Raw genomic sequence first — 16,188 nt, 5'->3', positions numbered from 1 at the left:
TTCCCACTCCCTCAAGGATCTAGGGCCTGTAGATTGGAAGGCAACAACAACAACAATAATAGCAGTAATTGAATGCTTACTGTATAAATGCTTTACATGTGTCATGCCATCCATTCCTTACAATAACCATATAAGGCCCTGTTTTGGGGAGAATGAAGCAACTAGCCCAAGGTTATAACAGCTAGGAGGTGGCAGAGCTGAGGTTTAAATCAAGATTACCCAGCACTGAAACCCATGGTTTTACCTGCTTCGATACATCCAGCTATCCAGGCACACACAAACCCTGCACGCACGGCCAGATGGCTCACCAGACACACCATTGCTTTTGTGCAGGTCTTTGAAGTACTGTGACCTCCGGTTAATTGATTCGAGCTATTTAACTCGCACGGCCTTGGAGCAGGAGGTGGGTCTGGCATGCTGCTATGTCTCAAAAGAGGTCATCCGGGGGCCTGCTGTTGCCCTGGACCTTAGTGGGAAGGAGCAGGAGAGAGCCACAGTCAGCGAGAACGACTCTGACGAGCTGCTGATCGACCTGGAGAGGCCCCAGAGCAACAGCAGTGCTGTCACGGGAACCTCAGGTCAGTGCTCTCTTTTCTCTCTCAAGGGATGAGAGACAGGAGTGAGGAGGGAGGTAGACGTGCCGAAGGCAGAGGCCCTTACTAACACCCCTCAAGGCTTTCAGAACAGCATTTGGTGACTCAGACATCCTGTCCAGACCTCAGTTCCTCAGGAGAGAGACTTGGAAAACATGACTGTTAACAGCACAAAATACCTCTCTGGGGAAACATTAATGAAGAGCTTGGTAAAAGGCCAAATATAATAAATAAATTTTGTGAGCCCCAGCCTGCCACATTTTCCCTAGTCTTTCCAACCCTAATCATCTCATGGATATTATGAATCTGATATTTGCACAAAGGCCCTCTTTTCCTTCTAGATCCTGAAGCTGTAAGTTGTGCTCATTGGCTTAGTACCTGGCGCAAAGTGTTTGTCTGAATGAATGAATGACTTTTCTCAGTACTTACGGCAAGTGTTTGTATACTGAAGGCTGCTCTGGGGCTGCTGGCTGACTGTGATGATCTACCCCCAGCCTGCCAGCCCCTCCCTTGTAGTGTTACTGTATGGCCTGTGGCAGTGCCTGATGAATTTTCTTCTAAGTTATATTACAGTAAATGCAGCACTATTAAAATTTTTTTCTGATTATAAAAGTAATAAAGCCTAATATAGAAAACTCAGAGAATGTAATGAAGTATAAAGAAGAGATTGAAAATGAAAACTCATGACCCGAGGTAACTACCATGAAGGTTCCGTCTTGCACACAGTTCCCTTCTTTCGTCACTATGACACATACACGCAAACACACACAATTTCATGTCTGAAAGCAGCACTGGTCTTTCTGTTCATTCTGTCAGCCGCTGTTGGATGGCTCCCTGTGGGAACTGAAGAGGCCGTTATCTTTGGGTTTTCTGTCTTTCCATAGTGACCCTCAATAGCTCGCCTAGTGGTTAAGATTTGGCCATGAGTACCACTCTCACCACCGTGGCCCGGGGTTCGTTTCCTGTTCAGGGAACCACACCACCTGTCTGTCAGTTGTCATATTGTGGCAGCTGCATGTTGCTGTGATGCTGAAAGCAATGCCACCAGTATTTCCAATACCACTTCTGAAAAAACTGGCCATGAAAACCCTATGAATAGCAGCAGAGCATTGTCTACTATAGTGCCGGAAGGTGAGAGGATGGCAGGCAGGGTTCTGATCTGCTATACACGGGTCTCTAGGAGTTGGAATCATGGCACTAACAAAACAAATAGTGACCCTCAGCCTGGAAGAGCATGAGGACTGTCCTTCTATTGGGTATGCCCAGCCACTCCCCCTCAGCCAGGGGTCAAGGTTGTACCTCCCTTCACCCCCACCTCCACAGGGTCTCCGAGACCAGTTCAGAATAACAGCGAGTAGTAAAGGGTAACAGAAGGGAGGGGGAAATATCACATCTAGAAGCTTTTGGATACCAGCATGGAGTTCATCTTCCTTCCTGTGGCTCTTTAATCAGACCCCCTCCTTTCCCTGCATTTCTAGAGCTGCCCCACAAGGCTCACACATTCTTGGCCTTGCTCTAACTCACACAAAGGTGATGGTTTGCCTTCTGCTGTTTAGAGTTTCCCTTCCTTCAGGGACAACCTGACCTGGGGGCTGGGCTCACACCACTGAGCACACATCCCCCAACCTTGAGCTGACGTTGAGGGTCCTCAGGGAGGCTCACTGCCCAAAGTGCATAGGCATGTGGACTCAGGGTCTGGGCTGTGAAGAGAGAGGCAAGCCCTCATACAAGATGGAAAGACACACAAGTCAGATGAGCAAGTGGACTGACTTGGTTTCTATGACCTCTAGTTACTAGCCATTCACCTAGGATCTTCCTGGTTGGGATTTGACCTACACGCCTGGGAAGCACCAATCTGAGCCCAGAGAGGGACTTCAGTACTGAACATAATGAGCTTTTGGGATGTCCTCAAACCAAAGAGTGGCTGATCTGTTAGGGGGAAAAACATATTTGAAGTGAATTGGCCAAATGCACCAGGATCTCTGGGCAAGAGCAACACCTCATTGGGAGTAGATCATACCTTCCTTCCTCCTTCACATGGAAACATTTCCCACGCTGGTTTGGGCATCCATGGAAGTGCCTACACCCTGGGGAGCTTATCCACAGCTGGAAGTGTGAGGTCCTTGGACCCCAGAAGAAAGCGAGTGCCACTGGAGTGGGACTTGAATGTGGAGCCTGTATTGGTCAGGGTCCTGGAATGAATCAGATGGCGTATCCAAATGAGGTAACTTGAGGAGAGTTTAACAACAGGATTATTTAAAAAGATGTGGGCAGGATTTAGAAAAGGAGCAAGAGGTGGTATAGTTAACCCCAGGGCCCCCTGACCACCACTGGGCCTGAAGAAGCCAGGAGAGGGAGCACTTCCCGGGACCCAGAGAAGCTGGCATGACATGTGCCACAGCCCTCGTGGAGAAAGGCAGCCCACCCTGAGTGGCCAGGAAGGGAGCCAGGGAATAAGTAACTGGTTTCCTGCTGGTGTCTCCCATTGGCCAATCCTACCCAAAAGCCAGGGCAGGGGAGCGGGAGTGGGGAGCATGGAGAGGGAGGACAAAGGGAAGATTTCTAGGACAGATTTCTGCAGCTGGCATACAGAGCCATGTTCCAGCTGGTTTCTTGGCCTTTTCCTCCTTCCCAGAGGTGCCTGGAACCCAGGAGAGCACACCTTAGCATTGGTAACGGGGTTCTGGGGTGGGCTTTGTCCGTCCTCTTGCAGGCTCCATCATGGAGAACGGGGTGAGCTCTTCCAGCACGGCCGACAAGTCCCAGAAGCAGTCCCTGACCCCCAGCTTCCAGAGCCCAGCCAACAGCATGGGGCTGGATGAAGGGGTCTCTGCAGGCATAGCAGGAGCTGGAGAGACTCTGAAGCAGGAGTGTGACTCCCTGGGCCCCCACATGGCGAGCAGCACCACCTCCAAGCCTTCGTCGTCGTCCTCCTCCTCCTCGGGACCCCGGGCCCTCCCGTGGCTGGGACAGCCTATCCAAGGCTGCAGGGGCCTGCACACCACTCTGCCCCCAATAGTGATCTTATCGAAAGCGGCCTACAGCCTCCTGGGCTCCCAGAGGGGTGGCAAGCTGCCATCCTCCTCATCCCTGCTGCCGCACGCTGACGTGGCCTGGGTGAGCTCCCTGCGGCCACTGCTGCACAAGGACATGAGCAGCGAGGAGCAATCCCTCTACTACAGGCAGTGGACCTCGGCTCGGCAGCACCACGCTGACTCCGGCAACCAGCTGGACCCTGCCTCTGGCGCCCGGACCTGCCACCCCCGGCGGCTGCTGCTGACTGGGCCCCCCCAGGTAGGGCGGGGGCCAGGCCAGGCCCTGTCCTAGGCTGGGGTCCCCAAGATGGAAAGAAGTCAGGGAACGTCTTGGGGCTGGGGTGGGTGTGATCAGAGCAATGAGGTCCTCAGGCCTCTCAGAGGCAGAAGAAGACACCGAAGAGCCCAGGTGTGAAATCTCTTTTTTCTTTTCCTTCCCTCTCTTCCCTCCTCCCTTCTCCCCAATTAAAAATATTTCCATCAGGTGGGAAAGACTGGCTCCTATTTACAGTTCCTTAGGATTCTCTTCCGCATGCTCATCAGGCTTCTGGAGGTGGATGTGTATGATGAGGGAGAGATCAACACCGGTGAGTTCTGAACCCAGGCAGTGCAAGGGGCAACATACAGAGACATTAACACCAAATCCGGGAGTTTTCCTTTGCCTTCTGGATTTCTACAATACCTAATGTATGGCGTTATTGCGAGGTTAAAGGTAACGTGCTGGCAAATAGTCGTAAGTAAACTGGGGCCATGTTTTAGCTCCTTGAGGCCGGGGGTGGAGCCCTCCACTCTTTTGTCCTCCCCCTCGCAATGTCCCACAAGACGCTGGGCAAAGAGGCCTTTTAAAAGCCCTGTTGGATGGATGGATTGCTCAGATGGTGCAGTCATTCAGATTTAAAATTCGGTTGTGGTGTCCTACTGCTTAAGGGTCCAGGGCGTGTTTTATACTCTGGATACTAGGCCTTTGTGGGTTAGTCAGAGTGCACCTTATATTTTAACTGCAGGCTCTGAGTGAAGGTGTATAGATTCCTATAATGAAATGGAAACTTCTATGTGCAGAACAGAACCCTGGCACCATAAACAAACCCCTTCACGGTGGCAGTAAGATGCAGGGGCTAGTGCCTGACAGGGTCGTGGGGGCTGGTTTCCAAACCAAGATCATCCCAGCTCTCCTCCTCCTGTTCCCCACTTCCTAGCCCTTTCCCCCCAGCTGTTACCGGTGAGGCAGTTCCACTCTGCAGCCCATCCAGCAGGGCCAGAAAGTGGGTATGAGCAGGGATCAGCCAACGTTACATCTGTGGCCAAGGACAGTGTGGCCTCAAACTGTGGTTTCACACCTCAGAGCAATTTGTGCTAGAGGGGAACAGGCTGGGGGTGGGGGCGAGCAGTAGAGATAATCAGCTAGAAGTTCTTCCCAAGCCTCTCAAAGATGAGTCCAGAAAAGGGAAAGCCCTTGGCATCTTCTATCAGATTAGCCCTTGGAGATCTCACCTTACTTGCTTTTCCTAAATAGTTGGACCTGTTCTGTGACCAGCTCAAGGGACTAGTTTAGTCCAGAGCAAGACTAGGTAAAATCAGCCATATTGAATCATTTTATTATGGCTTTCGGCCCTATTTCCATTCCTTACCAGTTCACATCCATGATTACACACACACACACAATCCCATCTTCCCATCCACATCTTCTTCTTTGTGTTCCCAGGTGAGCTGTACCAGACCCCAGGCCCACCACAGAGGGTACCCAGAGCTCTAGGTTGGCCGCCTGGAGGGGGCTGGGGCCAAGAGGGCAAAGGCAGAGCCCAGCAGACAAGGAGTGAGGGACCTGTCATCCCGCCAACTTTCCCGCCAGGCTCACTGGCACCACAGAAGAACAATGCCTTTAATTTTCTCCTCAGATCCTGCTACAGTGCTCTTGGGTCTTAATGTGTGCGATAAGCTGTGAGAGAGTCACCCACAGCCAGTGGGACAGGCAAACCTGGCCTTTGTAGAGAACAGCACTGGTCGTTAGGCTTTCTTCCTTCGCCCTCCCTCATTTTAGAGCAGGTGAATGTGATGGTGCTCTGGAGAGGCACAATGACATGTTTTTCAAAAACTAGAATAAGCTTTAAGTTTTAAGTAAAATGCAAACGTCAGCTCAAGGATATTAAACAGGATTGTGTTAAAAAGGTAATAGCTATACTTACAGTCTTTTGACATTTTTTGAGTTTTTTTCTTCCTTTCTCCCTTCTAAAGTTGTCTTAAGCTTTCTGATCTTATAATTTTTGTTATTAATAACAAATGTCATCTATTGGACACCCACCATGTGCCTGCCACTGTCTTAGCATTTTCAATATACCATCTGGAATCCTTAAACCAATCAGGGGAGCCTGATGGGTTAAGGTGCCTGCAGGTGTGCAGTAGTGAGGGGCAGAACCTGGCTTCAAACCCAAGGCTACTGGCACTTAACCTTGACTGCATATAGAAACCACCCAAGGAGCTTTAAACACCACAGCAGGTGCCTGGGTAATACAGGAGATTCTGGGGGTGGGGGTGGGGGTGGGAGGTGGGGGGTTGGCCTAAGACAGGGATGTTTACAAGCTCCCAGGTGATTCTAATATGCAGCAGGCACTGGGAATCTTGCTCAGTGTATCTCTAAAATCTTCTAGGCTGTCAAAGTCTTAAAAACCCCACAACTAAAACTCTAAGATAGAATTTAGATTATCCAAAATTAAACAAGCTTTTAAGGCAATTTGGGGGGCTGGGGTGGGAGACAGTTGATCTCATATATGTGGGAGTTTGTGGACTGGGTCTGTAGAGGCTAATGCTGGGGGCCAGTGAAGGCACACGTCCCTCTCAGTATGGGTCAGAGGGACAAGTCTGCTTCCCTCTACCCTAGGACACGGGAGCTCATTTTTCAGAAATGCCTTTGTCCACCCATCTGGGCTTTATGTTTCATAAAACCTTTCATCTCTGGCACTTGGGAGGGAGGCCGGGAGGCCAGTCAATCCATCTTCTCTGCACACTTTCTTTCTTCTTGTCCAAGATCACAGTGAAAGCAGTGAAGTGAGCCAGTCAGAGGGAGAGCCCTGGCCTGACATCGAGAGCTTCAGTAAAATGCCCTTTGACGTCAGTGTGCATGATCCCAAGTACAGTTTGATGAGCCTGGTATATACTGAGAAGCTGGCAGGGGTCAAACAAGGTCAGTGCAAGTGGAACAAGGCTTACCTCCTCTGAAGGTGAAGGGGAACCTAAACCAGGGCAGGAGGCCTGGGGCAGTTGAATCTTTGAGAGCAGCTTAAGTAATTCTCTTCTCTGCTTTCCTCTGCTCTTGCACACGTACATATCACCTTGTAATTCTCCTACCTGCCTCTCAGGGATTAAATCAAAGAATCCTTGGAAAAGCCCTTTCAGGGCGTAGGGGACTTTTCTTCCCAGGTGTAGGGGCTTCATGCAAATCATGGGAAGGTTTTTTTTTGCCTCTTCATACACAGAAGCAATAAAGGAATCCAGAATTGAGGAGCCCAGGAAACGAGAAACTGTGTCCATGATGCTGACCAAATACGCGGCGTACAACACCTTCCACCACTGTGAGCAGTGCCACCAGTACATGGACTTCACCTCCGCCTCCCAGGTGCAGCCCCTTTGCCCTTGCCTGTTACCCAACATGGATTTTGTATGTAAAGGATGAAAAATAAGGCTCCCAGTTTCAGGCCCTAGACAAAGGATAGCTTATGAGATGGAGCCACTCATTTGTGAGCAAAATGCATTACTTTGGGCTTAGGGATTATGGGCGGAGGAGGGGAAGAGGGAAAGAAACTGAGTTTTAGTGTCTTAAGTCACTTCATCAAAATGGTTATGTGTATCATGTTTAGTTTAGAGAGTAGCTGAGATGTTTATCTGTGATCCTGAAAAAACTGCTTATTATGGTATACTTGACGAAAGGGTCTTTCCCCTCTTTGGGTTGTTGATCTATAGGGTGTGCCCTTTGAGCTGTGAACAAGTCTGTTGATTTGCACCAACCTAGTCATATTCTTACTCCAGCGTGGGATGGTTTGACCACTGGGCTTACAGAGAAGACAATGGTTGCTCTTTTATTTATAGAGAACAAGAAATAGGAACACAGAAGTTGAGCTAGTACCCCCTAGTATTTGGCTTCTTTTTGGTCTGAGCATCTTTAAGCACAAAAGATGGGAAAGGCAGCAAATGATATGCAGTGCTTATTTGGGGGATAAGTTCCATGTCGCTTTCCCCCACTTTATCTTCTTGATTTTTATTACTTAGCTCTGAACACCTAGAACAACTCTTCCTTCCTATAGGATATACTGATTGTACTTGCCCCAAACTTGATTCTGCTCCTGAGAACCAGGTCCTCACCCTTTCCCCAAGGTACTGGAAGGGAATGTACTGAAAACCTGGATTGATCATTCTGCCCTTCTAATACAAGTTTCCTTTTATATCCTATTTGTTTTCTTGGTGTTATTGAAAACTTTTAGTGGGCTAGTTTGAAATCAGCTCACAATGCTTTACAGAATATTTAAGATTCAAGTCTCCCAATCCATAAATCATAGGTTTTTAGAAAATTTATTAAAAACCCTATATTTATGTAGTTTCTGTGTGATTACAGTACTAAGTAGTATATTTCCACTCTTGTGAAGCTGAGTGAACTAGAAGTTAATGGAAGAATTACATTTTTTTCTATGAAATGTAATATTTAGGTTAAAACTCTTAGGAAATCTACCTGGATTCTAGTTGCTGCTGGAAATTGATGCTATCCTTTCATTAAGCCAAATATCGTCTGCATTGCAGAGCGTGTAAAGACCTTTATGTAATTGTTCACTGAGATGGGTTACTGAGAGAGCATGTGAACTTTCCAGCAATGTAAAAAATAGGTTAGATTTATATTTGGCTTCAGTGAGTCAAATGGTCTCTCCCGGAAGCCAAAATTCTAGGCTAAAGGACTGTTCCAACCTCTTCAGCTTACACTGTAGCCAGGAAAGTTGGGGCCTCAGAAGCATCTTAATGATGTCAGTCCTAATATTTTACTTAGAAAAATGATATTCATTTGACTTGACCCACATAAAACAGAAGCATTTTCCCCCTATAACTAGGCACCCTTGGGAATGTTTACATAGCAGGACATCCCATAGGTATTGTAGGGAAGGAAGACAAATTCTCTACCCTCTGGGTCCTTCTGGCTAGGGTACAAATTAAATTGACTGAGACAGAATAACAGGAGAAAATCAAACAAAGCTTTACAACATGTATACATGGGAGAGACCCAGGAAAAACTGGGTAACTCACCAAAATGGTGGAGGCTCTCCTCTTAAATAGCATCTTCAGCTAAAAATAAAGGAGGGTGTTGGGGGTAATGGTTTGGGACTTCAAAGGGGAGGAAGGCAATTCACATGGAAATGGAAAAGCAAATGTTTGATGTTTGGTAAATAGAACTTTGATAAGAATGGGCTTAGCAAGGACCCTCCCAGTCTACTGATACGCAGAGTTGTCTATGGTGATGTGTCCCCAGGATAGGCCTTCAATCTTAAATTTCTCTTAGGTAGTTAGTGTGTGTGTGTATGGGGTGGGGTTGGGAGGTCAAAGTTTCCTTCAGAGACTTTTGTTCTTCAAAATAATCAAGCCAAGGCAAAGAGCCACATTTTGGGGTGGCCAATTCTGATCGCCCACGGCGTATTTAACCTCTGTAAGACTGAGCAGTAGTGGTTCTAAGAACATGAGGAATACAAAGGCAGTGCCGAGCAACAGGTGCTTCTCCACTCATGGAGAGGCTGTGTGAGGCAAGATGCTTGGCTCTCATGTCAGCAGCAGCTACTAAAAGATGAAGTGTTTGCCTTTCCAACCCTTCCAACATTGCATGCACGACCAGGTCTGGTGGCATGTATAAGTTCAGGTTAGTTTGCCTCTCTTAATAACAAAGTTAACAAGTGGCCTGGAAGTTTGCAAACCATGGGCTTACATTCCCTCCGTTTCTTTTTTGCGAATGTAGATGTCCGACTCCACCCTTCATGCATTCACATTCTCTTCCTCTATGCTGGGAGAAGAGGTGCAGCTCTATTTCATCATTCCCAAATCCAAAGAGAGTCATTTTGTCTTCAGCAAGCAGGGCAAACACCTGGAGAGCATGCGGCTGCCCCTGGTTTCAGACAAGGTAGGTGGTAGCGTCTGGACACAAGGACTGAAGGGCCTCAGGTACTGGATCAGGTTCTCTAAGCTTCTTGTATCTAAGCGTTTTAATTTCTCTTTTTGGTCTTTTTTTTCCCCTTTCAGCAGAATTTGAACGCAGTCAAGAGCCCTATTTTCACTCCTTCCAGTGGTCGCCATGAGCATGGACTCCTAAACCTGTTTCACGCCATGGAGGGCATCAGCCACCTGCACCTTCTGGTGGTCAAAGAATATGAGATGCCACTGTACCGCAAGTACTGGCCCAACCACATCATGCTGGTGCTTCCTGGCATGTTCAATAATGCAGGCGTGGGTAAGGGGTTCCCCGGGACAGGGAGAAGGGCTGAAAGATAAACTGAGCTCCATTCCCCAGGCATGAAACTTGCAAAGGTTCCCCTGCCTCTGGAAAGTGTCCTGCCCTCGGGACCAAAGGACATTTGTCTTTTTTTTTTTTTGGAGCAAAAGACTTTTGACGCCTCTTTAAATTTGAGTTTTCTTTTCCCTTTATCCACAGTTTTGCAGAATTTTTAACTTCTGACACTAATAACTAAAGAAGTCACTGGTTTATTGAGCACCCTGGGAAGGGCTTGGGACTATTCCCAGTGCAGACTGCGAATGTTCCTAGGCTGGGAAAGCTGGCCACAGAAGTTTAACAGTGAGAAGGATGGTCTGAGGAGGAGGGGGAGTTAGTAGTTCACTCTGATCTGGAGGGGTCCCCAAGTCATCGCTAATCTTAAAGGCACACAGCTAGGTCTAGGGGGTTCTGTACAACCAGGAATTGGAAGCATCATTATTGCCTATGGCAGTCATCTTAGACGGGCCTGGAGGAAGTCTTTCCTGCCTTTCCCTAGGGGGTTTAAGAGCAATGGGCTGATTTCTCAAAGGGGGTACATGGGTGTTGCGTGTATTGACAGAGCTGTGGGAGGCAATGGAGAGCTCTAGAATGCCTTCATTTACCTTACTCAGGCAGGAAAGCTTGAACTGGATCCAATGTTTTAGAGCTGTACAGTCTGGTTACTTCTTTGATTGTACTTCTAAATCATTTTTCTCATCGGCTTCTGTGGGTGTCTGACTCAGTGGAGAATCTCGGAAGGGTTAAGGATCAAGAGCTGCTAATTTACACTTTCGAGGGAAGTAAGAACATCCAGCCCAGAGCTGGAGCGAACAGCAGATGAGACCTGAGTCGTTTCCCTGAATCTACACAGTCCTTGTCTCTAGGGTCTCTCACTTTCCCCACTTAGCTTTTGTCTCTTTGTCTGCCATTCTGTTCATCTCTCTCCCTTCCTTCTTAGGTCTCTTCCTTTCTTGTTCTCCCTTCCACTTCTTGTCATGCCCTTAAACCTTGGCCTCAATATGACATTAAAGTATTTTCAAAAACTGGTTTATTGTTTTTTTTTTTTTTTTTTTTGTGAGGAGATCAGCCCTGAGCTAACATCCGCCAATCCTCCTCTTTTTTTGCTGAGGAAGACGGCCCTGGGCTAACATCCGTGCCCATCCTCCTCCACTTTATATGGGACCCGCCACAGCATGGCTTACCAAGCAGTGCGTCGGTGCGCGCCCGGGATCCGAACCAGCGAACCCCGGGCCGCCGCAGCGGAGCGCGCGCACTTAACCGCTTGCGCCACCGGGCCGGCCCCTGGTTTATTGTTTTTGAATGCAATTTTATTTTCCATGTTTATCACTTTATATCAAGTGAATTAAGACTTTTATGTATTTCTGATCCTTTATCCTCCACGTATCCCCAAAGGAACTAAAATCTTTTTCTATATGAATATGACCCTCAATTACACCCTTCTGTGCCTTACTCACCTTTAGGAGAAAAAGTTTTCTCATTCCAGATCTGATTGAATTTTAGTGCCAGTTTAGCAATAATTTTTTGCAAAAATGTGGGGAGGGAAAAGCCAACGTAAAATAAATGCAAGTTATTTAAAAACTTTTTACTTGTAAAAAACATAAAATTTACCATGTTAGCCATTTTAAAGCAGACAGTTCAGTGTATTCACATTGTTGTGCAACCAATCTCCAGAACTCTCCCCATCTTGCAAAAGTGAAACTCAGTGCCATTAAAGACTAACTCCCCCATTTCCTCCTTCTCCTGGCAACTACCATTCTATTTTCTGTCTCGGTGAATTTGACTATCCTAGGTACCTCACGTAAGTGGAATCATACAGTATTTGTCCTTTTGTGATTGGCTTATTTGACTTAGCGTAATGTCCTCAAGGTTTGTCCATGTTATGCATGTGTCAGAATTTCTTTACTTTTTAAGGCTGAATGATATTCTATTGTAAATATAAACCACATTTTGTTTATCCATTCATCCATTGATGGACACTTGGACCACTCCCCACCTTTTGGCTATTGTGAATAAGGCTACTATGAACATGGGTGTACAAATATCTCTTCAAGACCCCACTTTCAATTCTTTGGGGTATATACCCAGAAGTGGAATTGCTGAGTCATATAATTCTTAATTTTTTGAGGAACTGACATACTGTTTTCCATAATGGCTGTACCATTTTACATTCCTACCAACAGTGCAAAATGGCTCATTTCTCCACATCCTCACCAACACTTGTTATTTTCTGAGATTTTTTTTTTTAATTGATGTTTTAATGGTTTCTAACATTGTGAAATTTTGGGTTGTACATTTTTGTTTGCCCATCACCATATATATGACTCCCTTCACCCCTTGTGCCCACCCCCCACCCCCACTGCCCCTGGTAACCACAGTCCAGTTTTCTCTGTCCATGTGTTGGTTTATATTCCACATATGAGTGAGATCATACAGTGTTTGTCTTTCTCTTTCTGGCTTATTTCACTTAACATAATATGCTCCAGGCCCATCCATGTTATTGCAAATGGGACGATTTTGTCTTTTTTTATGGCTAAGTAGTATTCCATTGTATGTATATACCACATTTTCTTAATCCAATCGTCAGTCGAGGGACACATAGGTTGCTCCCACTTCTTGGCTATGGTGAATAATGCTGCAATGAACATACGGGTGCATAAGCCTCTTTGGATTGTTGATTTCAGGTTTGTTGGATAGATTCCCAGTAGTGGGATGGCTGGATCATAGGGCATCTCTATTTTTAATTCTTTGAGGAATCTCCATACTGTTTTCCATAGAGGCTGCACCAATTTGCATTCCCACCAGCTGTGTATGAGGGTTCCTGTTTCTCCACGTCCTCTCCAACATTTGTTGAGATTTTTTTGATAGTAGCCATCCTAATGGGTGTGAGGTGGTATCTTATTGTGATTTGATTTGCATTTCCCTAATGATTAGTTATGCTGAGCGTCTGTTCATGTGCTTCTTGGCCATTCGTATATCTGCTTTGGAGAATCTATTCAGGTCCTTTGCCTATTTTTTAATTAGGTTTTTTGGTTAGTGACTTGTAGGAGTTCTTTATATATTCTGGATGTTAACCCCTTATCAGATGTATGATTTGTAAATATTGTCTCCCATTCTGTAGGTTGCCTGTTCACTGTTGATTGTGTCCTTTGCACAGAAGTTTTAAATTTTGATGTAGTCCAATTTATTTTTTTTGTTGCCTGTGCTTTTGGTGTCATATCCAAGAAATCATTTCCAAATCCAATGTCATCAAGCTTTCTCCATTTTCTCTTTTAACAGTTTTATAGTTTTAGCTCTTACATTTAGATCTTTGATCCACTTTAATTTCTTTGTATAGTATAAGTTAAAGGTCCAACTTGATTCTTTTGCATGTGGATATAGTTTTCCCAACACTATTTGTTGAAGAGACTGTCCTTTCCCCATTGAATGGTCTTGACACCTTGGTTGAAAATCATTTGCCCATATATGCAAGGGTATATTTCTGGGATCTATATTTTATTCCATTGGTCTGTATGTCTGTCTTTATGCCACTACCACACTGCTTTGTTTACTCTAGTTTTGTAGTGAGTTTTGAAATCAGCCAAGTGTGAGACCTCCAACTTTGTTCTTCTTTTTCAAGGTTGTTTTGGCTATTCAGGGTGCCTTGAGATTTCATATGAACTTAAGGATTGATTTTTCTATTTCTGAAAAAAAAAAAAATCTGATAGGGACTGCATTAAATGTGTAGATTGCTTTGGGTAATAATGACATCTTAACAATACTATGTCTTCCAATCCATGAACCCAGGATGTCTTTCCATTTATTTGTGTCGTCTTTAATTTCTTTCAGCAGTGTTTTGTACTTTTTAGTGTACAAGTCTGTAGCCTCCTTGGTTAAACGTTTATTCTTAAGTATCTTATCCTTTTGGATGCTACTGTAAATGGAATTGTTTTCTTAATTTCCTTTTTAGATTGTTCATTGTTAGTGTATAAAAACACAACTGATTTGTGTGTGTGTGAGGAAGATTAGCTCTGAGCTAACATCTGTTGCTAATCCTCCTCTTTTTGCTGAGGAAGATTGGCCCTGGGCTAACATCCATGCCCATCTTCCTCTACTTTATATGTGGGACGCCTGCCATAGCATGGCTTGATAAGCAGTGCATAGGTCCGTGCCCGGGATCCGAACCTGCGGACCCCAGGCTGCCAAAGCGAAGCACATGAACTTAACCACTAAGCCACCGGGCCAACTGATTTTTGAGTGTTGTTAATCTGCAACTTTACTGAATTTACTTATTACTTCTAACAGTTTGTGTGTAAAATATTTAGGGTTTTCTACATATAAGATTATATTGTCTGCAAATAGAGATAATTTTACTTTCCAACTTGGATGCCTTCTCTTTCTTTTTCTTGTCTAATTGCTCTGGCTAGGATTTCCAGTACTATGTTAAATAGAAGTGCTAACGGTAGGCATCCTTGTCTTGTTCTTGATCTTAGAAGAAAAGTCTTCAGTCTTTTGCCACTATGATGTTATCTGTGGCCTTTTCATATATGGCCTTTATGTTGAGAATGCATATTACACACAAGCTCTTGAAGGTAGATTCTCCTAAATCCTAGTATTACCCTTGATCTAGTCAAACTGTTTTCCTGGTTCTTCCATAGACTTAAGAGCTTTTTTAGCCTCTTCATTTCATTATCACCTACATTTTGTTTCATTTTAGGGTGGCCTACTCATAAAATCTAGCTAATTCCTGATAATCATCATCTTAATAATCACTAACACTCACTGAATACTTACCACGTGCTAGGAACTATCCTGAGCACCACACAACAATCCTATGAAGTAGACATTATCTCTGACTTCTTGCAGGTGGGGAAGCCAAGGCATAGGGGAGTTAACTTGTTCAGTGCCACACAGCTAGGAAGGGGTGGAATCAGGATTCAAACCTAAGCAGCGTGGCTCCAGTCTTCTCTTACTCACTACACGATACTGCCTCTTGCAAAAAAGTAGACTTAGGAAAAGAATGCCAGTTTCCAGAATCATCTTCAGAGAAGACATTGCTGCCAATTTCCTAAAGGTATCTAAAGCAGGGGACACATTAGTGTAAGAAGCATACCCACTTACTGCAGCCCTGGCTATGCCCTAGAACAGGATATATGAGTGGCTGCTTCTGAGACAGAGAGCCTCTTATCATGGCTTTAAGGAACTAACCAGTAATAAGCATTTCCTCTATGTGGTATCCTTTGTCCTATTGGGGAAACTGGATTCTGGCAGTACTCTTCAAAGTGCAGTGCATGAATCACCTGCATCACCAAAGACATCTCTGGTTTTTGGCCCCTCATCAGACCTACTCAAGTGAATCTCTGGTGATGGGCTCCAGGAATCTGCATTAAAAATTTTTTTTTTAATTTTTATTTATTTCCCCCCCCCCAAAGCCCCAGTAGATAGTTGTATGTCATAGCTGCACATCCTCCTAGTTGCTGTATGTGGGACGCAGCCTCAGCATGGCTGGAGAAGCGGTGCATCAGTGCGCGCCCAGGATCCGAACCCGGGCCACCAGCAGTGGAGCGTGCGCACTTAACTGCCAAGCCATGGGGCCAGCCTGGAATCTGCATTTTAAACAGATTTCCTCAGTGATTCTTGTCTACACTGAAGTTTGAGAACCACTGCTCTGAACATTTGGTTGATCCCTGCCTGCATGGTCACCATGTGAACTAGCATGCCTGTGGAAAGAACATGAGCTGTATATGGGGCTTCAGCCAAGCCTGAGGGCAGGATATACAAGCTGTGATTATGTTGCCTTCCAGGTGCTGCCAGGTTTCTCATTAAGGAGCTTTCCTATCACAACCTAGAACTGGAGAGGAACCGCCTGGAAGAGCTGGGAGTTAAACGCCAGTGTGTCTGGCCTTTCATCGTTGTGATGGATGACTCGTGTGTCCTGTGGAACATTCACAGTGCTCAGGAGCAGACCAGGTAGTGGTACTTCCCAAGCAGGTCTAGAGGAGTACGACACAATGCTATAGAGAAGGTACTTTCCCTGTGTGTGGTTATGCATGGAAGTAAATGAGAAGGGGGC

The 16,188-nt window shown here is 45.7% G+C and overlaps 1 protein-coding gene across 7 annotated transcripts in view; it reads left to right on the top strand.

Moving 5' to 3' along the window:
• GREB1L (GREB1 like retinoic acid receptor coactivator) overlaps positions 1–16,188 on the top strand; it is a 259,827-nt gene that overhangs the window by 235,242 nt on the left and 8,397 nt on the right. For 4 of the 7 annotated variants that reach the window (XM_058556833.1, XM_058556840.1, XM_058556837.1 and 1 more), the window contains 8 exons: positions 334–578; positions 3,307–3,887; positions 4,113–4,215; positions 6,651–6,806; positions 7,099–7,238; positions 9,609–9,770; positions 9,890–10,097; positions 15,920–16,085. In XM_058556833.1, the coding sequence (XP_058412816.1) occupies positions 334–578; positions 3,307–3,887; positions 4,113–4,215; positions 6,651–6,806; positions 7,099–7,238; positions 9,609–9,770; positions 9,890–10,097; positions 15,920–16,085 (1,761 nt within the window). The remainder of the gene's footprint in view (positions 1–333; positions 579–3,306; positions 3,888–4,112; positions 4,216–6,650; positions 6,807–7,098; positions 7,239–9,608; positions 9,771–9,889; positions 10,098–15,919; positions 16,086–16,188) is intronic. The other 3 variants (XM_058556838.1, XM_058556834.1, XM_058556839.1) reach the window with 2 other exon arrangements.

Source organism: Diceros bicornis, chromosome 16 (assembly GCF_020826845.1).
Source record: "Diceros bicornis minor isolate mBicDic1 chromosome 16, mDicBic1.mat.cur, whole genome shotgun sequence".
In the NCBI taxonomy this organism is placed as follows: Eukaryota; Metazoa; Chordata; class Mammalia; order Perissodactyla; family Rhinocerotidae; genus Diceros; species Diceros bicornis.
This window is presented reverse-complemented; position numbering and strand designations above follow the sequence as displayed.